We start from the raw sequence: 23,101 nt of genomic DNA, 5'->3' as shown, positions 1-23,101 counted from the left end.
GATTGGGGGGGGGGAATACCCGTTACATATATGTTGTGGTTATTTTGGGGGTTCAATAGGAGCTTGTTAGGTGTCCAGTATGTTTTATAATTCTTGTTCAGCCAGTCTTGGCTGATTGGAGGGTGGCAACCTCCTACCTAATTGAAGCTTACCCCCTCCCACATTTAAATGGTTAAAAGCTCACTCCACAGCATCTTCCACTCTAAGGGGAACTTGCTTGCTTGCTTGCAGTGTGGTTGTGACAAATCTAATACAGAGTGCTTTTCCTGGTAATGTACAGGTTAATAAAAGCTTCAATCAGACTTAGAACTTTGCAACTAATATTGACAGATTTATTATAAATCATTCTTCCTGATATTACACAGGTTATTAAGAATTTAGTGTTAGGGACCCCTGGAATTGTGGTCTGCCGTGGAGTGGCTTACAACAATTTTGGCCAAAAATGTTAAACTAAAAGACCATTTTGTTTAATAGATATTTATACATATATATTTAGGCACTGTACCGTGTATGAGTTTCACTGGATGTGCTAAAACTGAGCTCTGTCTGTGTTTTATGTTCTGTCTCTGGTTTTAATCATTATTGAGTCTCACTTACTTGGACCACCTAGCGTTCTATTTTTTTATTTGAGTATTACTCCCAATAAAGTGTTTTAATTATTTCACTCCTCACCGTACGCATATATACACTCTTATTTCCACTGCTGCACCTGTGATCATAGAGTGAGCTGAGTGCTCCCCATTGGGGTTCTGTTCTCTCCGTGTTTCCCTTGTATATCACCCCAGATTGTAGCACCATCACCACTCAACCCATCCCCCAGTCCCCTTTCCCCTCCTCTGAGATCGTTGCTTGGGAGCCCACCAGGGGTCACTGTTCCATAGCTCAGGAGGAGCTGGTTAGAGGCGCTCTGGCCTCCCCTCTTCCCCCTCTATGGTCCCGCTGCTGCAGCCGGATGTGCTGGTGTGTTAGGTTTGATTCCGGCAGGAAACACTGACCCTGAGCACAGACTGTCCCACATCCTGAGGGGAGAATCCAGGTCACTCCCACAGGGAAGGACTGAGAGATCACAGGGGCTCCCCCCACCCTCCATAGGAAGTACACACACAGTGAGGGGGGGATAAAGTGCACATCTCAGGCACTGAGGGGGGGACACACTGAGGAATAGGCTCTGCAGCCTCTAAGTCCCTTTTCCTGTGCCCCTCACATTGCCCACCCCCTGCTGCACAGAGATCTTCAGCCTGTGTTATTGGGTAAGTGCTTTCCTCCTCCTCCCTTCCCCTCCCTTGTGTGACCTGTGCACATTATCCCAGTGCTGTTCTGAGCTTCCTTACACACAGGAGCCTGAGAGGCTGAGCCTCTGATAGTGAGGGGGAGCCTCTGGCACTGGGGGGGTTACTCCTCCTGTATCACAGGGACTGGGAGATAATGGGGGTTATTTTACATTGGGAATTAACATTAGGAATCAGTGAGGATAAGATTGGGAAAGTTATTAAATAGAGTTAGAAAGTAATTAGATTGAGGGAGTATTGGTTGGAGTTTAACTCCTTCATCACCACAGGGGCCAGCATCCTGTGTGTGTTATGGGCTATTGCTTCTCTATACACGATACATTAAGCTTGGCCCCTGCAGACGCACTTACCTGAACGCCCTCCTACTGTCTCTGTACGTTCTCCCCACCAATTAGATTGTAAGCTCCCCGGAGCAGGGACTCCTCTTCCGAAATGTTACATTTATGTCTGAAGCGATTATTCCCATGATCTGTTATTTGTATTTGTTATTTATATGATTGTCACGTGTATTACTAATGTGAAGCACTATGTACACTAATGGCGCTATATAAATAAAGACATACATACAATTGCTGTTGGTATGTACATACTAACTCATTTTAAATGCCATTTTATGCAAGTTTATATAATTATTTCACATAACTGCTTAGAATTTTTTTTAAATACATATTGCAGCAAGGAATTCTGGGAAATGACATGCAAATGAGCACACACTTGTCAAGTCCATTATTACATGGATTATATTATATTATACATGGATTATATTATCCTTAAGCCAATGCTTGCTGCTTTAAACACAGCTTTTAAACATAGCCTGGGATGAGATGCAAAGCCAATAACCCCACTCACAGACAGACTGTCTTATTGTGTTTACAATACTTGTATTATACGTGTGGATACGTTCCACAGATATAACACAGAGAATAGTGCTTTTGATTCAGTATCAGAATATAACTATTCCCGGAAATTATCTGGGTCGGGAAGCAGTGATCCCGTCATAATAGGACGGGCTTATAAGGGTGTGAGCAGGTGAGAAGTCTGTGTCCTACCTTCAGATGGGCAGAGCCTATTCCCTCATGTCATGTGCTGACATTGAGAGACCAGGGAAAATAAATAATCAGTGAGTAAAATGTCAGTGTTTCCCAGGCACACCTTTATATAAGCATATCCTGCCAGGTACAAATGTGCTGAATGTGAGAAACTGGAGGTGATCGAGGAACAAATTAATGAGGGTGTGAGGGATCAAACCCCCCTATTTATTATGGTGGGGTAAGGTGAGGGAAGTTACTGCACTGGTTCCTCTGCATTACCCACTTCTCATCGTATGAAATAGGAAAGTGAGACTGTGTCAGTATGGAGCAGAACTGCTGGACCTGAGAGAGTATCGGGAGCATTTATCAAAGTCTCACTCATGTACTGTGGAAAAACAGAAATAAACTGTGCGCTACTTTCTATCTCCTTATAATTGAATACAGTGCAGTGACTAAACCATATATAAATAAAGTAAACCACAATACCACAGTGAATAAGTGATTAAATAATTAAATTATAACATAACCGTGTGGTTGATAAGGGCGTCTGCTGCTATAAACATTAGGGGTGGCTCAGCACCCCACACACTCTAAGAAATGGAAACAAAAAGAAAACAGCGCACAACGCCAAATAGTGAAGTAAGTAATAAAATGTATTACAATGTTAAAGGGGTAATAAATCTGCGTACATCAGATAGAAATAACATGTGCATTTAGTGCATAACACACTGGTTACCACTCTGTAGCTGTAAAACAGGACGGTCTGGCACTCAGCTGTCTCTGCAGGAGCCTCTATGATGGTTCTGGGGCATGGGATCCTTCATGCACTCCTCACACAGCAGGACGCTGCTCACAAGGGGATTCCTTTCAAGCAGCCTGGTAATACTGCAGATTCAGACACTTAGTGGGACCGCTCCTCTACCGGCGATATACTGCCTCCAGGGGAATTCCCCTTACAGTCCCCCGTCTCTCCTGTGTAGATTTGCTGCTTTTCCCAGCTGCTATGATCTTAGGGCAGGCTGTGTAGATTTGCTGCTTTTCCCAGCTGCTATGATCTTAGGGCAGCCTGTGTAGATTTGTTGCTTTTCCCAGCTGCTATGATCTTAGGGCAGTCTGTGTAGATTTGCTGCTTTTCCCAGCTGCTAAGATCATAGCAGCTGGGAAAAGCAGTTACCGTGGTAACCAGTGTGTTATGCACTAAATGCACATGTTATTTCTATCTGATGTACGCAGATTTATTACCCCTTTAACTCATGTACTGTATCTGCGTTTAGTCATACTATGGAACTGTACAGTATGTTACTATGTTACACTATGAGGACTTTACTGGTCTTTTGGCTGCTAATCTCCCACTATCTTTATACTTTTCTAGATGGTTATGTTGTGACACAATCCTGAGCCATTAAAGTTTGCAGTGTTTGAAATGAAGTTCCTGTTTGCGAATGGACCGTATGTGTTTTTGGGTGCCCCTGTCTTCTCCGACTCCTTTTGGGGTTAATGATTTAGGTGTGAAAGAGCTGATACTAAATGCTGTATATTTGTCCCAATAAAATGATCTTTCCAAATCTGTTTTATATTTTATATGCCCACTGCCAGCACCTCCAGATCAGCACTGTCCACTGCCAGCACCTCCAGAGCAGCACTGCCCACTGCCAGCACCTCCAGAGCAGCACTGTCCACTCCCAGCATGGATCCACACTTGTTTAGTGAGTAGAGGAGATATTTTGGTGTCTTTGAAACCTGCAAAGAGGGAATATCTGATTATTTTGCAATTATGCACATCAAACACCCAAACTAATCTTGTTTTCTTATAGAACCACCAGCAGGTAAGAAGATAATATATCTTCACCTCTGTTATTTTCTGCCAGACGGGCTAGTAATACATTTCTTTACAAGAGGTATTATATTATACCAATATCAGAGGAGGTGAAATCACAAGAATCGCCCCCACTCCCAGCTTTACATGATGGGTTTTCCTTTTCTTGTTGCCAGGTTTCCCAGTGGTTGTACCGGAGAGTTTAGAGATTAAGTCAGAGAAAGAAGAGACCGACACTGAGGAACATCTGATCACAATAAAGGAAGAAATAGATGCATTTCCTGTTTGGGGTAAGTACCCTTACATCCTCACTTGTCTTTATTCAGTATGTTTAAAAATGGACTAGAAAGGGAGACTTCAGGTGACGTCACCGTGAATGGCAGGGTAGGCAAAGAGCTCCCGACACCCTCCCCACAGAGATAACTAGAAAAGCACCCCAGACGGTGCAAATCCCCCTCCAAAAGCGACCAGCACCCTCCCTAAAGTCGTCAGGCATGACGGGGAAACAACAAAGAAAGACACAGAACTCCGTTTTGAAGTTTTTCCAACCAACTCAGCGCCTGATGGAGCCGTCCTCAGAGTCACAAGATGGCGCAGAGGAGCACGAGCACGCCGCGGAGGCCGCGATGCTCGGCCAAGTTATTCCGGCCCAGCAGGAGCTCAACTCAGAATTTTTTGAGGCTCTTGTCCTCAGGATGAGGAGGGGATTCGTGGAGGACTTAGAGAAGGTCCTACGGGATATCAGATCAGACCTCAGCACGCTAACCACAAGAACGGAGGCAGTGGAAGCACAAATTTCCACGATCGCGGTAACCCACTCCAACATGGAGGACGACATGAACAGAATGGGGTATGAAATCGCTGCCCTCAAGAACACCATAGAAGACCACGAGAACAGGGACCGTAGGCAGAACCTACGATTCAGGGGGATCCCTGAATCAATCCCGCCTGATTCCCTCCAGCCTTACCTCAAAAAGCTGTTCCTGAATCTTGTCCCCGACCTCACCGATCATGAGCTCCAGCTGGACAGGGCACACAGAGCCCTCGGCCCCAAATCGCCCGACCCTAACCGCCCAAGGGACGTGATTGTGAAATATCACGTATACGCAGCAAAGGAAAAGATCTCGGCGGCTGCGAGAAGAGCGGGAGATGTTAAAATGGACGACTACACAGTCCAGATATTCAGCGACTTATCCAGGTCAACGGTCTTGAAGCGAATGGAGATGAAGCCTCTTACGGCTCTCCTACCGCTGGGGATTCCCCTTCAAACTTATTGTCCCAAGGAACGGTCGGTTTTACACTATCTCCGACCCGGAGGACATCAATGACTTCCTCAAAGCCATCGGCATCACCCCCCCAAGAGGGGAAGAACGATAAGAACGTCCCCCCCGAGCAGTACGACCCGAACCTGCCGAAACCCCCAGAGCCTCAGAAAGACTCGCTAATCAAAAGACCCACTGAGCCTCAAATCCTACAGCGCCGCTCCTGAACGGCCCTGCTGCCTCCACGTTCCCACCTGGCTCCATCCTTGCCTGACACCCAACCCACCCACACTAACTCTAACATTATTCCCTGAACCATTCAAATAAAGGCCCACCTGGGTCGACCCCCTCCCCCCCCCCTACAAACCCCCCCCTATCCCCCTCCCTCAACCAATAAGAGACCTCTCCCCGGAATGGCTTTACACACAGCCCCCCCCCCCTCCCCTTGCCCCCCCCCCTCCCCCCTCTCCTTGCCTCTCCCCCCCTCTCCTTGCCTCTCTCCCCCCCCCTCTCCTTACCTTACTCCTTCCTGCCCCCTCGCATCTGCACCGTCACGATCCAGCTGACGTCCTGCCCCCATCGCAGCCCAGCGGTCCCTGAGGAGCAACTGACGGGAGACGGTGTCGAAGATCCCTCCGCCTGTAAGATCGGTCCAAGATAAGCTGAGGGCCGCTGTCCATTACGTCGCCACCACCGACGATCCCGCTCCCTCGGCGAAGAGGGGGCCTTAAAGGAAAAAAGCCGCAGGGTTGCCCTAAAGAGGAACGAATCCCCCCCCCCCCCCCCCCCAACTCTCCGATCCGCAGCTGAAGAGACATCGCAGCTCCAGGATTATTACAAGTACAGTGACACAAACTCAGCAAACTTTTCGCGGACGATTGTCGCCTCCCCGCTGCAAGCCGTGAAACTCAGGTTGTATAAACACAGCTGCCTCCCCCCCTCCCCCCCTCCATACGACCCCCATGACATCATCTACTAAAGGGTCCCCACTTCAGCCACCGCAGCTCCCGCCCCCCCCATTGCCCCCTGTATACCCGGACTTGAGAGGTAACCTGGAACTGTCACAGGAACCCTACAAGCCCCCCAGGGGCTCGATGCGCCGAACTACAGCTCACAGTGTCAGGCTTATCAATCATTGTATATGTTTAAGGCTACACCTCAATGCCCCCCCCCCCCTTTCCCTCCTCCCCCCTCCCCCTCCTCCTGCCCCCTCTCCCCCCCTCTCTCCCCCCCCCTCTCTCTCCCCCCCCTTGCTCCTCCCCCCCACACAATGACTACAGGGGTACTCTCACGATACCTTAGTGGGAAGATGCGACCTAAGCAACCCCCCGAGCCGCACAATAAGCGTTTTCATGATGTTAACTACTACTACTGTGCCGAAGGGTCTTGTATCTAATTAAGAATCCACAGGTGATCACAATGACCTGCGTTGTATAAGAACAGCAATATAGAATATGGGTTCCCCTCCCCCCTCCTCCCCCCCCCCTCCCTCCTAAGGTGTATTTAAGACACGGAAAACTAATGTTATTCATTGTACTGAAATCCCATGTGCCTAATCATAGCTCAATATGTGGTACAAATAACCTGTGGTAGATGAGAACCGTTATGAAAGTGGTGAAAAAGCACCACCCTTGCCCTCTCCTCCCCCCTCCCCCCCCTCCCTCCCCAGAGCGTCCCCCCCACCCCCCCCCCATACGTCCCCCACGCCCACCGTCAATAGAGCCTATGCTGCATTGAAGATGTAGAAAATGAATGTTGACCAATGTGCTGAAATTTCCTGTGCAAAACCACAGTTCAATATGATGTATACATAATTGGTGGGAAATAAGAACGGTTGGGAGGATGTAGAAATAACGCCACCCACTCACGAACGCCCCCCCCCCACCCCCTTTCCCTCCCCCCTCCCCTTCCCCCCCAGACTCCCGTCCCCCCCTCCCTCCCAGATCGACCCCTCCCCCCCCCATTCCCCCCCCATACGTCCCCCACGTCCACCGTCAAAAGATCCTATGCTGCAATGAAGATGTAGAAAAGGAATGTTGATCAATGTGTTGCAAACTCCGGTACAAAACCACAGCTCAATATGTTGTATAAATAATTGGTGGGAAATAAGAACGGTTAGGAGGATGTAGAAATAACGCCACCCGCACACGAACGCCCCCTCCCCCCTTCCTCCCCTCCCCCCTCCCCCCCCCTTCCTCCCCCATTAAGAAAAGGAGAGTCGCCATACTGATAAAAAATAATGTCCCCTTTGTCCCTACTAACATAACCCGAGACCCAGAGGGACGATACCTACTCCTACAGGGATCCCTATCTGGAAACCCCATTTCCATAATTAATGTTTACGCCCCCAACGAAAATCAGGTACAATTTATACAGGATCTGTTAGAATCCCTGGACCAATCTATACTCGCCTCACTACTATTGGTCGGAGACTTCAATATGGTTTTGTCACCAGAGCAGGACAAATCTAGTTTGCCCTCCTCTCAACACACAGCCCAGACCCAGCAAAAGGCGAAAAGGTTCAGAGAGATCTTACAGAACTTTTCCCTCACGGATATTTGGAGGGCCCAGCACGTAGGCCAGAGGGACTACACGTTCTTCTCGGCCCCACACCAATCCTACTCGCGGATCGACTATTTGCTAGGCACCACAAATGTTCTCCGGGCGGCCTCCCACTCCAACATAGGCCCGATCACATGGTCTGACCATGCCCCGGTCGATTTAACCCTCTCCCTACCTTTTGTTAAGAACTCCTCGTATAATTGGAAGCTTAATGACTCCCTCCTTAATGACCCACAAATTGTAGAATCAATCCAGCACAAATTAGCCTCATTCTTTGAAATAAATAAAGGGTCAGTCTCTGCAGCGTCAACGTTGTGGGAAGCCCACAAAGCAATAATCAGAGGCGACCTAATCTCCCTAGCATCCTATAAGAAAAAAACTAAGCTAAAAGCACAAAAGGCGCTAACTGACAAGATACTAACCCTTGAACAACAACACAAAAAGGCCCCCTCCAAAAGACTACTCAGAACGCTTGACAAAACAAGAGCTGAGCTAAAACAATCCCAATTAGAAGAGGTAGAGAGAGCGCTTAAATGGACCAACCAGAGGTTTTACGATAGGGGCAACAAGGCAGACAAGCTCCTAGCGTCAAAACTAAGAGGTATTAAAGCAAGGGCCCAAATCACAAAGATCCGCACCAAAGGTGGTCACACTACCTACGTGGAAAAAGAAATAGCTCAAGAATTTGCAAAAATGTGAAAAAGAAAAAATGTGCACAAGCGTTAAAGACTAAAACACCAGTGTGACAATTGCAATATATATATATATATATATATATATATATATATATATATATATATATGTATGTGTATATGTGTATATATATATATATATATATATATATATATATATATATATATATAAAAAGGCTGCCTAGTAATACTGTCAGTACTGACAGAAAAAGTGAAAGTGAAAACAAAGAAAAACCTGGCGCCAAAAGTTCATTGGATAATCCTGTACTCCTCAGGGGATCAGCACACTTGCTTGACAGGCCATGTAGGGGAAAAAACACAAACAGACACAGATCATAGTGCAACACTGTAGGGTTAAAACAGGTCTACAGTAATACACACACTGCACATATAACATAGAGACTCCTAGTGACTATAAAAACTATTTATTAAATAAAAAGAACTATGCCATAAAATGGTTTGGACCAGCGGTGTTCTCATTTGTCCAAACCATTTTATGGCATAGTTCTTTTTATTTAACCAAGACCCAGAAGCTGTAGACTCTGCCTCGCAATTTCTGGCGCGATGCAACCTACCCTCTCTTACTGACGAGGAGCTCACAGCCCTGAACCACAAAATCACACAGGAGGAACTGACGCAAGCCATAAGCACCCTTAAGATAGCCAAAACGCCTGGCCCTGATGGATTTTCGAACGCTTACTATAAAAAATTCATATCGTCCCTTTCCCCCTATCTAATTGATATGTTCAACTCCTTCCTAGAAGGAGAACCGATCCCGGGCACAATTTCAGCTGCCAACTTAGCCATTATTCATAAGGAAGGAAGGGACCCGCTACAATGCGGTAACTACAGACCGATCTCCCTGCTTAACACAGACCTGAAACTCTTTAGCAAGATCCTCGCAAACAGGCTAAATCCTATTCTCCCCAGACTAATTCATATAGACCAAGTGGGTTTCGTGTCAGGAAGACAGGCCTCTGACAACACTCGTAAAATCATTGATATCATTGACCACGTGCACCTCAATAAACTCCAGGCCATGATCCTTAGCCTAGATGCCGAGAAGGCCTTTGATCGGATAAAATGGTCCTTCCTTGACCAAACAATGCTTAAATTCTGCTTCTCGGGCCCTTTTCTCAAAGGTGTCCGAGCATTATACCAGAACCCCATTGCATACTTAAAACTACCGGGAGGACAATCCAGCCCTATCCATATAAGAAACGGAACCAGGCAGGGTTGCCCCCTCTCCCCTCTGCTTTTCGCAATTTCAATTGAACCACTAGCATCCCAAATTAGAGCCGACCCAAACATCAAAGGCATAACAATCGCCGATAAAAACTATAAGATATCCCTTTTTGCGGATGACGTCATTCTGACCTTAGCTGACCCACATGTCTCCCTCCCTAATCTACAGAAACTGCTGGACCAATTCAGCCAGGTCTCAGACTATAAGATAAACATGGACAAATCTGAAGCGCTGAACATATCCCTCCCTGATCCCATTTGGAAGCTTCTACAATTAAACTACAAATATAAGTGGAACTCCTCCCATATAAAATATCTGGGGATAAAAATTACTAGATCGTACAACTTGTTGTACAAAACTAACTACCCCCCTCTATTTAGTCAAATCAAGAGAGACCTTGACGCTTGGAACATATACCAGATTTCCTGGTTTGGCAGAATTGTCTCCGCCAAAATGAATATCCTTCCCCGCCTATTATATTACTTCCCAAACACTCCCAGTTCCAATCCCCCTAGTCGAATTAAGAAATATACAATCACATATCCTACGTTTCATATGGAAACAACACAAACCTAGAGTCCCGAGGTCGGTGCTCCTGGCCGCAAAGACAAGAGGTGGACTGGGGGTGCCTGATGTGATCAGATATTACCACGCAGCCCAGCTAAGGCAGGCGGTGGTTTGGAACAACCCTCCGAGCTCTGCCTGCTGGCTGGAAATAGAGTCTCGCCACGCATCCCCCGTCCCCCTCCCAGTACTATTATGGTCCACAGAATACAAGGAAAAACCTCCTCAGAAACTTGAGCTCGGGGCGATGAGATGCACGTGGTCTATATGGTTCAAAAATAGAGGAAAATATGGCCTAACTTCATCCCCCTCCCAACTCACCCCCATACTTGGGAACCCAGATTTCCCTCCTGGGTGCTCCCGAGCCCAATTCGGTCTATTCCAGGACCTAGATATTAGCATGGTTGCGGATCTGCTAGAGAATGACGAAGCTCTGTCCTTCCAAGAGCTCAAAAATAAATTTACAGCCCCCCACCTCCCCATATACAAATTTCTACAGATAAGGCATTTCCTTAGAGCTCTATCCCCGACCTCGAAATCCCCCCCCCCCCTGACCAAATTTGAGTCCCTCTGTCAAGTAAGAGAGTACCAGAAAGGGCTAATCTCAGGAATCTACAGAATAACCGAGAACTCCCTCCCTCCACCCACTCATACCTATATGCAAAAATGGTGTGCAGATCTCAACATAACACTAGACCTTGAGGACTGGGAGGACGTCTGAGAAGCAGCCTCTAAAACATCAATTTGCACCGTCACAAAAGAAAACATATACAAAATACTATTTCAGTGGTACCTGACCCTGAGTAGACTGAGCCAGATCTTCCCCGGCACGATTGACCTGTGCTGGAGAGGATGTGGACAAAAGGGTGACATGGCCCACATTTGGTGGACATGTCCTGAGATCCAGAAGTTCTGGACTAGAATCCAAAGACTCCTGGATGATACCCTGGGCCTGGAGGTTCCCCTGGACCCCCTGACATACTTGCTGGGCAAGCCAATAGAGGATTTCCTAGCCCCCGCGGCCAGGTTGACCTCCGCTATACTTACGGCGTCGAGATGCTCGGTGGCGGCGGCCTGGAAGCAACTAAAAGCACCCTCAAGGAGGACTGTAGTGAATAGGATAAATACAGTAATGACTATGGAAAAACTAACGGCCATGCTAAAACAAGAAATGCCCCAATTCTATAACACATGGGAACCCTGGACTAGCCCAGAAACCCTACCCCTCCAACAGGTCCTAACAAATAACTAATCCACTGAAGAGTGGAAAAGATCGGATAGAAATCCTACTACCTCCCCTCCCCCCCCCCCCATCTTCCCCCTCTTCTGTCGCCCCCACCTATCGCCCCACCCTACATCCCCCCCTCTCTTCTTACTAAAAAACCAAGAAAATGACTTATTGAGACACCTGATATACCCTACGGTCATGTGCCGAAGACCTCAATGTTCAATGTATCGCAATGATTGTAACCTCTGTTTGTAACTTCCATACTGCTGCGGCCGAGTTTATTCGAGCATTTGCCCGTTCTCGGCCGCAGCAGTTACCTGGCGCGCGCCCGGCACCATCCGAAGCAGCGGAGGAGAGGCCCGCCGATCGCGGCTTCCCCCTCTCCTCTCCGGGTCCGCCGGGTCCCCCGGAACCCCCTGCTGCCGTCCCCCACATCGCGGGACACCAGGGCTCCCTCGGGGAGCCCTGGACGCGCGTGCAAGGGGCGCAGGCACCCGATGACGCGTGACCGCGCATCGGAGACGCGCGGCACGCCGAGGGGCTGCCACTTGCAAGCCGGGAAATCTCCCGGCTTGCGGAACTGGCCACACTTCAATAAAGTGTGTCGCCAGTGTATATGTCTCCAATAAAGGAAAAAAGATTTAAAAAAGAAAAAAAAAAAATGGACTGGAAGAAAAAAAAATTGGTATCGCAAATATGTATTGATCTATGTAACATTATACGATAACCTATGTATAAGTAAATACAATGTACAACAATGTAATATTTGGAAATGTGTCTGTAAACACCGTAATATAAAAATACTTTTTTTTTAAATGGACTGAAGTGTACAATATTTTGGGAAATAATATTAAAGCGTGCATACAATTATAAGATACTTGTTCTAATGAAAATAATCATTTGTCTAAGGTTATTTTGGGAATATTATTGTTATTGAGGTTTGAACATTGGTAGCTCCAAAATGTTTTCAGCACTCAGGGGTAAAAACTTATTTACACTCAAAGGGTTATTAATAAAGTAAAATCAATCACTTCACCCCTCCCCCATGGGAATCAGTATAGAGTATTTCTGTATTCTGATATCACAAGAAGCGCCCCCACTCCCAGCTTTACATGATGGATTTCCCTTTTCTTATTGCCAGGTTTCCCTGTGATTGTGCCGGAGAGTTTAGAGATTAAGTCAGAGAGAGAAGAGCCGAACACAGAGGAACATCTGACCCCAATAAAGGAAGAAATAGATGCATTTCCTGTTTGGGGTAAGTACCCTTACATCCTCACTTGTCTTTATTCAGTATGTTTAAAAATGGACTGGAAAAAAAAATTGGTATCGCAAATATGTATTGATCTATGTAACATTATACGATAACCTATGTATATGTAAATACAATGTGCAACAATGTAACATTTGGAAATGTGTCTGTAAACACCGTAATATAAAGATACTTTTTTTTAAAAATGGACTGAAATGTGTACAATATTTTGGGAAATAATATTAAAGCATGCGTACAATTATAAGATACCTGTCCTAATGAAAATAATAATTTGTCTAAGGCAGGGGGGCGCAAACTGTTTGTTTTTCCCTGCGCCCCTGCAGGATGTCCTCTCCACGCGCCCCCTCCCTCCTCCTCCTTACCTTGGTTCCCGGCGTCTGGGTGTCATGACGGCACATTGCCATAGCAACGTGGCGTCACATAACCCTGTGGCGTAATTTGCGCCCGCGTTGCCATGGTGCCACATCTCCAGATGCCGGCTGAATCAAGGTAAATATGGTTTACAGAGGCCTTCACCGCTTCCCCGGCATTTAATTTAAGTGCCTTCGGGAAGCGCGCGGGGCCTCTGTAAACCCTGCGCGCCCCGCCGGTAATCTCTCGCACCCTCTAGGGGTAGCGCAGCCCCAGTTTGCCCACCGCTGTTCTAAGGTTATATTGGGAATATTATTGTTATTGAGGTTTGAACATTGGTAGCTCCAAAATGTTTTCAGCACTCGGGGGTAAAAACTTCAGCACTCAAAGGGTTAATAACAAAGTAAAATCAATCACTTCACCCCTCCCCCATAGGGATCAGTATAGAGTATTTCTGTATACTGATATCACAAGAAGCGCCCCCACTCCCAGCTTTACATGATGGGTTTCCCTTTTCTTATTGCCAGGTTTCCCTGTGGATGGACTGGAGAGTTTAGAGATTAAGTCAGAGAAAGAAGAGACCGACACAGAGGAACATCTGATCGTAATAAAGAGTGAAACTGTCCCATTTCCTGTCTCTGGTGAGTACCTTTCCCCTTTGTCTGCACAAAGGGATGTTATCTTGTTACAAGGCACATGATCACAATTAGTGAATGTTCATGGTTAATTGCCTCTCATAGGAAGTCCCCAGGCCTGCTGGGTGTTCTGGGACAAGCCACATGCAGCAGGGTTAGAAGTGCAATATGGCTCTCAAACGCGAATAAAGGTTGGAAATGCAGAGTTATGGGTATCTGACCATCAATAGATACGATAAAACACATTTGGGAAAACAAATTCAAGGGACCCTTCCCTAACTAACCTGGTTCCCCAGCTTAAACAAGGCCCTCTCATTTAGGGTCATTAGCTATGCAATAATAGCCACAGTCTTTAGACATAGCTTAGCTGATAGATGGGGACAGCGTCCCAAGAGTCCAGGCAATTCTTCCGGACAGTGAAGGTCATGATGAGGGCGTCCTTCCCGAACTGCAAACGGGAGCAGCGTGCCCCCAACCTCCAGGCTCTAGGAGAGAAAATGAAGCAGCAAACACAGCTGCCATAAATACCTGTTCCTTAATTAGTATAGTAGGTGAGGGAGAACTAGATGATTAAACTGACGAGTTTTCATCCCTCTGTAGGCAGCCTGTAGGATGACAGTTGTGGCGCGTATATGCCGATAATTTTATCTTTCCCTTCTTCCTTAGATAAGAGCTTTGCAGGGCTAATGAATAATTTGAATGCTTTTCTCACTTTTCAATACATTTAGTCCACTTGTGGAGAGAATCCTGTTCCTTGCGTACATCTCGCAATTCTGCTCTCAGAGCCTTAATCTCTTCCTGGCGCTGGCTCTGTGTGCATGAACGCATCTCATTACGTTTAGGAACTCTGTCTTCATTACGTCTACGCTCTACAAATCTCGTTCCTAGGGTCCCATCAGCTTGCCTTTCCCAGGTTTCTTTCTCCTGGTCATCCTGACTGTTGGGGATGGAGCAGCGTCTCTGCTCCTCTAGCTCTTGCTTCAGTTTCTGGACCTTCTCGTGCTCCTTCTCATACTGCTCTGCGGGGACACACTGGATACTCAGATGCTCATTCCTGAAAGGACACCACTTTGTGTGGTCAGACACATGAGACATTAAACACATTTTTTCCTCCATTTTTGCACTTTCAGGTGTTTTCTTCACCCTGACCTCTGGGGGTGCTATTGCGTCAATATTTTTCGCACTTTTCCCTGTGTATGCTGTATGCAGAACTGGTAGTCATACACAGTAGGACAGACTTTACTCACAGAGTCTGTACGTTACTTCGGCTGGGAGGCCATTTTAAACCCCCGCATTTATTTGTAAACCCACAGACTTTTTAGTGTCGGCCCACATTCTCCACCATAAGTGACAAACGCCACCCTTGCGTAGCGCTGACGACTGTCTGGGCTCTTACCAGTCTTCTAGGGTTTATTTAGAAAAAACACAAGAATAAGAGGTAGCAGTATAGTGTGTAACTCCAGGCTTCTGCCTTTTTTATTTCGTCCCAGTAAGGGACTGCAGATTCAATAGATACATGTTGGAGGCACTCAGCCATTAACCTTCAGCGGTTTACTCATATTACTGTCTTAACTCTATCCCCAGGACATACTTGAAACGAGAGGTAACTCTCAATGTATTACTTCCTGGTAAAATGTTTTATAAGTGACACTAAACATTTCAAACACTGTCACTTTAAGAAACCAAAGAAACCATAAATGTAACACCTATCCCTTTTTTAGGGATCTAACTATACAGTAGTATCAGCCTCTCTAATGGTTGCTGGGCCAACTAACCTGGTTCCCCAGCTTAAACAATACCCTCTCATTTTGGGTAACTAGATACACAATAATATCCAGTCTTTAGACATAGCTTAATTGATAGATGGGGATAGCGTCCCAAGAGTCCAGGCAATTCTTCCGGACAGTGACAGTCATGATGGGGCATCCTACCCGAACTGGATACAAGGACGCAGCATTCTCCCAGGCTCTAGGAGAGAATGAGGCAGCACGGCTAGCTGCCATATATACCTGTCTCTGTAATTAGAAGAGCAGGTGAGGGAGAACTAGACCCATTGTAAACGGTGGCCTGGATTTTCCATCCAACAGCCTGAGTAAATGTGAAGCTGTGGGATGGATCCTTTTGCATTATTCCTGCACTTTCTAACCTAAATCAGGTAGAAAGCTGCCTAATATCCTGTGACTAAGTCACAGAATTTATCACGTTTTTCACTTTATGAAGTTAGATTTCATCACATTTTTATTGACTCACAATTATTTTTTATTTGAGTCACAGTTTTATGTGCAGACACGGGGTGCGGCTATGGGTACCTCCTTTGCCCCATCGTATGCTAATCTTTTTATGGGTCTCTGGGAATCCACATTTATTTATGGTGATTCTAATCCTTTTCGGCATCATGTTATTTTTTTACAAGCGTTATATTGATGACCTGACTATGATTTGGGAAGGGGATTCACATTCACTGGACACTTTCATTAATACGCTTAATTCTAATATGTTGAATCTTAACTTTACTTATGAGCTCCATATTAATCACATTAATTATTTAGATATCACTTTATTTATTGGCGTTACAGGAGAAATACAGACTGACATTTGTAGGAAAGAAAATTCCAGAAATACATTTCTTTTTTTTTTTAACTTAAATTTTTTATTGAATCAAAATAGCATAAAATACTTTTGTCTTGTATGTAAACAATATTTTAACAACAGTGTAAGTAGCAACCGGGTCCCGAAGCACAGCAGAAATACCTTTCTTAAAGCGGATAGCAATCACCCCAGGTCACTCATCCGTGGTATACCCAAAGGCCAATTCCTCCGCCTAAGGCGGCTTTGCTCTAACAAGGATTCTTTTGATCAACAGGCCACCGAATTAGCAAACAGATTTTCTGTCAGGGGCTACAGAACAGGGGATACAGAGGAGGCTTACATGAATGCCAAACTCTGTACTCATGCTGAGTTACGGTCTTATGGTTCGACTGGTTCTAGGCAGGGGGTTTTAATCAAGGAGAGACCAGGGCACTCCCGAAGGGTCCAATCCGCTATTACACGGCATAGATCAAATCCGCTCAATCATCCAGAAACATTGGGAAGTGCTCACCTTGGAGGAAGACCTTAGAGCCCATTGAACAAGGACCAATATTTGCATTTAGAAAGGCTAAATCCTTGGCAAACTATCTTTCGCCTAGTTTATTTACCTCCCGGTCAGACCGTGTTCATGAATCAAATTTAATACACTTTTTTTTTTTTTTTTTCAAATGTGGTAAATGTGTATTTGTTGCTATGCCAATCCTATCAAATCTATTGATATTGTACACAGTAAGAAAACACACACAATTCCAGTTTTTATTCATTGTAATTTTGTGATTTATTACTTAACCTGCGGTTGTGGTTGAGGATTCGTTGGGCGGACAATCAGACCAGTGAAGGTCAGAATTATGGAGCACATTCGTTCTATTAAAAAACTAGATCAGATGCTCCCAGTTTCCAAACATTTTACACATTGTACATTGGGAAACTTGTCCACCTTTCATTTTTCAGCGATTGAATCTATACCTGTTCCTACACGAGGGGATTGAATCTATACCTGTTCCTACACGAGGGGATTGAATCTATACCTGTTCCTACACGAGGGGATTGAATCTATACCTGTTCCTAAATGTGGGGATTGAATCTATACCTGTCCCTACACGGGGGGATTGAATCTATACCTGTCCCTACACGGGGGGATTTAATCTATACCTGTTCCTACACGAGGGGATTGAATCTATACCTGTCCCTACACGAGGGGATTGAATCTATACCTGTTCCTACACGAGGGGATTGAATCTATACCTGTTCCTACACGAGGGGATTGAATCTATACCTGTCCCTACACGAGGGGATTGAATCTATACCTGTCCCTACACGAGGGGATTGAATCTATACCTGTCCCTACACAAGGGGATTGAATCTATACCTGTCCCTACACGAGGGGGTGATAGAATTAAACAGATTAATCAGCGTGAGATGTTTTGGACCCACTCACTTAATACTCTATCCCCTTTTGGGATTAATACAGAATGGGACCTAAAACATTTTCTCTAAGCTATATTATTCCTTTGCCCATTCTCAGGTTATATAATACTGTATGTTTCATATACATTTGTTTCTATCATTGAGATACATATGTGTCTCTCTCTAGTCACATTTGATGAGTAGTATTGTATCCTTAATGTGGCAATTTTCTCAGTGCGGTTTATTTATTTATATTTTATTCATTATGTATATTCCCCTTATCAAGATTCAAATTGTTCTTTGCCTTGGTAGTTGAGGTTACATTTATTATATGTATATTATTACATGATTATATTATATTATTTGGTGTTACAGTTAATTTAATATAAGATAATTTTATTCTCACCACATCCTATCCACTTTTAAATTTTATGCTTTTTCATTTAATTTTGCTTGTCCTTATGAGTCTTTTTAAGTTTATTGTTATTATATTCGTTATTGTGTCCTTTTGCTGGATTTCTCCCCCACAGTTATACTGCCTTCTTTCCGTGGTTACATTTTCCCCGGACTGTTTTGTTCCCACGGGACTTTTTTACCTGGGATACAGGTAGGCAGTGTTTCCGGCGGGGAGTGCCTATAACGTGACACTCTCTAGACTCAGGAAACTACTCTGTGATAAAGCGCCCATGGCGAGAAACGCGTTGGAGGTTTCTCTTTTAACTTAGGCTCAATAAATCTTTTATTTTTTCTGCTTTTGCCTCCAGTTCTTCTTTTCTGCAGTGCTCCTTTTTTTTTCTTTGTTTTGAATGTGAGAGGAGAAGGAAAGAGAGGAGTCAAATATTACACCAAGGCCGCGTGCTTGGGAAATGATATGAATAGTATTTGTGACTGACAAAATGACACAAAATGGATCAGTTTAGTTTGTGGGTCTTATGGCAGAAGATTACATGGGCAGTGTAGTCACTGCATCACTTAGATTGTAAGCTCTCCAGGGCAGGGATTTCCGTTACTATTGTCTGATTGTGTTTGTTGCACTTATTGTATTATAATTCCCTGTACTGTATTGTTTCTGCTGTAAAGCGCTGAGTACACTGCGGGCCTTATATAATTAAAGACATATATTCATGGGCATCTACAGTATCTTTACACTATAGGTTGCTGTCTGGTTTAGTTGATATTATTAACGCACTAATATGATAGACCAGAAGTTCCTTAACTTTACTTCTCATGGACATTTTCAGTGTTAATTATTTGGAGGATGTACATGTACACTTAAATAATGAATACAGTAATAAATACAAGTTATATATGTATCAATGATTTCAATGTGAGAGCTGCTTCAAATACATTTCAGGCCTTCCGGGACAACCACCACAGTCATTAGGGGCCACTGGATGTCCATGTGCCACAATTTGAAATCCCTGGGGGAAGAGAATATTTTGTTAATTAAGTATTGGTGAAATAGATTCTTCAGTGTTTTGGATTTGTAATTTGCGTTCAGTAATTTAATTGAAAACATTTTTTCTGTCTTTTTTGTTTACTTCTGTTAGAGAACGGCCTGAATGAGGAACAGAACTTGAGCTCTGATACATCCAGAAGCTGTCTGACTCCTCGCAGCCCAGAAGTGCCAAAAAACAATGATTCCTGCCACATTTTAGACACGTGCAAGGAACCAGTGCCACATGGTGGTGAACTTACAGACCTTGTACAGCACACAGCGGAGACAGACTCTAAATATGGGTCCAGCAAAAGGTATGCGCGAGATTTAAGAAGAAGCCGTGTTGCTCAGCCTTTTCTCTGTTGTCAGTGTGGCAAAAGCTTCTCACTGGACAGGGACCTGCTCACACACCTTTGTGTCCCCACTAGAGAGCAAACCTTTACATGTAAAGATGGTGGGAGCGGTTTCTCACTGAAGGGGAAACTTCTTTCACACCAGATGATTCAGACAGCAGTGACTCCTTTTACTTGTACAGTGTGTGGGAAACGGTTAAGTACCAAGTGGTCCCTCCTCAATCACCAGATGATTCATACAGGGGAGAAACCATTCACATGTACAGAGTGTGGGAAACAATTCAGAATGAAGAGATGGCTCCTCATACACCAGATGACTCATACAGGGGAGAAACCATTCACATGTACAGAGTGTAGTAAAAGCTTTTCTCAGAAGACAGAACTCCTCATCCACGAGCAGATTCATACAGGGGAGAAACCATTCACATGTACAGAGTGTGGGAAACAATTCAGAATGAAGAGATGTCTCCTCATACACCAGATGACTCATACAGGGGAGAAACCATTCACATGTTCAGAGTGTGGGAAACAATTCACTAATAAGAGCGACCTCCTCAGACACCATAAGACTCATACAGGAGAGAAACCATTCACATGTGCAGTGTGTAGTAAAAGCTTTTCTGTGAATAAGACTCTCCTCAACCATGAGCGGATTCATACAGGGGAGAAACCATTCACATGTACAGAGTGTGGGAAACAATTCAATACTAAGACCAACCTCCTCAGACACCATATGACTCATACAGGAGAAAAACCATTCACATGTGCAGAGTGTAGTAAAAGATTTTCTACAAAGGCGGAGCTTCTCAACCATGAGTGGATTCATACAGGGGAGAAACCATTCACATGTGCAGAGTGTAGTAAAAGCTATTCTCGGAAGGCAGATCTCCTCAACCATGAACGGATTCATACAGGGGAGAAGCCCTTCACATGTACAGAGTGTGGGAAACAATTCACAATTAAGAGCAACCTCCTCAGACACCAGAGGATGCATACAGGAGAGAAATGATTCACATCTACAGAGTGTGGGAAACCATTCTATATTAAGAACAACCTCCTCTTACACCAGAGGATACATAAACCCACCTTAGCAAACTTGACACCCTCTACCATTAAATTTGTTGTTTTGTTCTCCAATGCAACTACAACATACATCAATGCGAACTGCTCAAAGAACTAGATTGGTCATCACTTGAGTCTAGGCGCAAAGTTCACCTTTCCTGTCTTGCCTTTAAATTCTTTATGGGCAAGCTACCCATCTATCTGAACAAGCTCCTCACCCCTACCACATGCAGCACTTATTATCTGAGATCAGACTCCAAAAGACTGTTCATGGTCCCACGGCTCAACAAATTATCCGGCCGCTCCTCCTTCTCTTACCGTGCACCCCAAAACTGGAACAACCTACCAGAGACTCTCACATCCACCACCAGTTTAAGTTCTTTCAATCTAAGGCTATCTCACATTTTAACCTGGTCTGTAACTGTTTCATACGCCCATAATATATATTTTCTTTAACTGTGCATGCAATGTCTTGTACAGGCATACCCCGCATTAACGTACGCAATGGGACCGGAGCATGTATGTAAAGCGAAAATGTACTTAAAGTGAAGCACTACCCTTTTTCCCACTTTTGATGCATGTACTGTACTGCAATCATCATATACGTGCATAACTGATGTAAATAACGCATGTGTAACAGGCTCTATAGCCTCCCCGCTTGCGCACAGCTTCGGTACAGGTAGGGAGACAGTATTGCTGTTCAGGACGTGCAGACAGGCGCATGTGTGAGCTCCTGTTTGCCTATTGAGTGAAATGTACTTACTCGCGAGTGTACTTAAAGTGAGTGTCCTTAAAGCGGGGTATGCCTGTATATAATGTATACCCTGTTCATTTATGTAACTATTTGTAACCATGTACTATTTGTCTTAACTCTGTGCCCAGGACATACTTAAAAACGAAAGGTAACTCTCAATGTATTACTTCCTGGTAAAATATTTTATAAATAAATAATACAGGGGAGACACCATTCACATGTACAGAGTGTGGGAAAAGCTTTTCTCAAATGAGCCACCTCCTCACCCACCACAGGATTCATACACGGGAGAAACCATTTCCATGTACATAGTGTGGGGAAAGCTTTTCACAGAGGATCAGCCTCCTTACACACATGAGGATTCAGACATGAGATAAAATATGTGATCGTCACAGTAGGGTTGGGCAATATACCAGTAGCATAGTAATACTGCAGTAATAAAAATGGACGGTAAGCAATACTTGCCATTACTTCTTGCCATGGCATTCCTATCAGCAGCTGCAGAGTGGGGGTGGGTCTGGCAGAGAGGCGAGGGGTGGGGACAGTGTCAGAGAGAGGACTGAGTGTGGGTCTGGTAGACACAGTGGAGTGGGATCGAGTCTGGGAGCTCCTTGTCTTTCACATGCTGCAGCTATAAGGAATCCTCCTGCTGGTAATCTCACCCCTCTATATTAACCACTTCCCCTCTGCCATGCCTCTTACCCCTTCCCTTCCACCATAACTCAACCCTTTTCTCGGCTCTCACCTGTGCCTCTTGACCTCCTTCCCCATGCCCATTAACCCACGCCTCCCCATGCCCTATTAATGTGTACAGGAGAAGGGGGGTCGAGGGGGTAATTATACATTCTCTTTACATGCACCCAAAACTGGAACAACCTACCGGAGACTCTCTCATCCACCACAAGTTTAAGTTCTTTCAAAACTAAGGCTCTCACATTTTAATCTGGTCTGTAACTGTTACATACGCTTATAATATATATTATCTTTAACTGTGCATGCAATGTCTTGTATATAATGTATACCCTGTTCACTTATGTACCTGTGTTTGTAACCATGTATTATTTGTCATCTTAACTCTGTGCCCAGGAAATACATGAAAACGAGAGGTAACTCTCAATGTATTACTTCCTGGTAACACATTTTATAAATAAATAAAAATAAAATGGTGAAGAAAGGGGTCTTTAGTGTGGGTGTAGTTAGTGTAACATTATCATTGAAACCTTTGTTATTCTTAAAATTAAAATGTATTTGCTTTTTTACATTGTATTAAGAAGGAAATGGATTTGTATAAGAAATATGTTTCACAATAAACGACCTTGAACATTTTGAGGACTTTTGCTTTTTATGCTTTCTGTTGGGTGTTAATATATTGCTGAATATTATCACGATGAATTACTTAATACTCTTGGGCTGAGTCGAGCGGGTGCTTTCCCTGGCCTTAGTGCGCGCGTCGTCTGGGGGTGGGCCAGTGACGTCATGGAGCTGGTTCGCCCTCATTGGGCGAACCGCTCATGTGACCGGCCCTCAGCGCCAAAACTTAAGTTGATCTGTC

The 23,101-nt window shown here is 44.8% G+C and overlaps 1 protein-coding gene across 2 annotated transcripts; it reads left to right on the top strand.

Moving 5' to 3' along the window:
- Positions 1–992: 992 nt before the first annotated feature.
- On the top strand, positions 993–22,874 carry LOC142488062 (uncharacterized). 2 transcript variants are annotated; one of them, XM_075588434.1, is made up of 6 exons: positions 993–1,250; positions 3,917–4,026; positions 4,313–4,426; positions 12,832–12,945; positions 13,839–13,952; positions 19,493–22,874. In XM_075588434.1, exons 2-6 carry the CDS (start codon positions 4,008–4,010, stop codon positions 20,740–20,742), a joined length of 1,611 nt encoding a protein of 536 aa, XP_075444549.1. In that variant the 5' UTR covers positions 993–1,250; positions 3,917–4,007; the 3' UTR covers positions 20,743–22,874. The 2 variants fall into 2 exon arrangements, with proteins under 2 accessions (XP_075444549.1, XP_075444548.1); XM_075588433.1 differs by lacking the exon at positions 993–1,250 and having other exon boundaries at positions 3,052–4,026.
- Positions 22,875–23,101: the final 227 nt, after the last annotated feature.

Source organism: Ascaphus truei, chromosome 2, assembly GCF_040206685.1.
Source record: "Ascaphus truei isolate aAscTru1 chromosome 2, aAscTru1.hap1, whole genome shotgun sequence".
NCBI classification, from domain to species: domain Eukaryota; kingdom Metazoa; phylum Chordata; class Amphibia; order Anura; family Ascaphidae; genus Ascaphus; species Ascaphus truei.
This window is presented reverse-complemented; position numbering and strand designations above follow the sequence as displayed.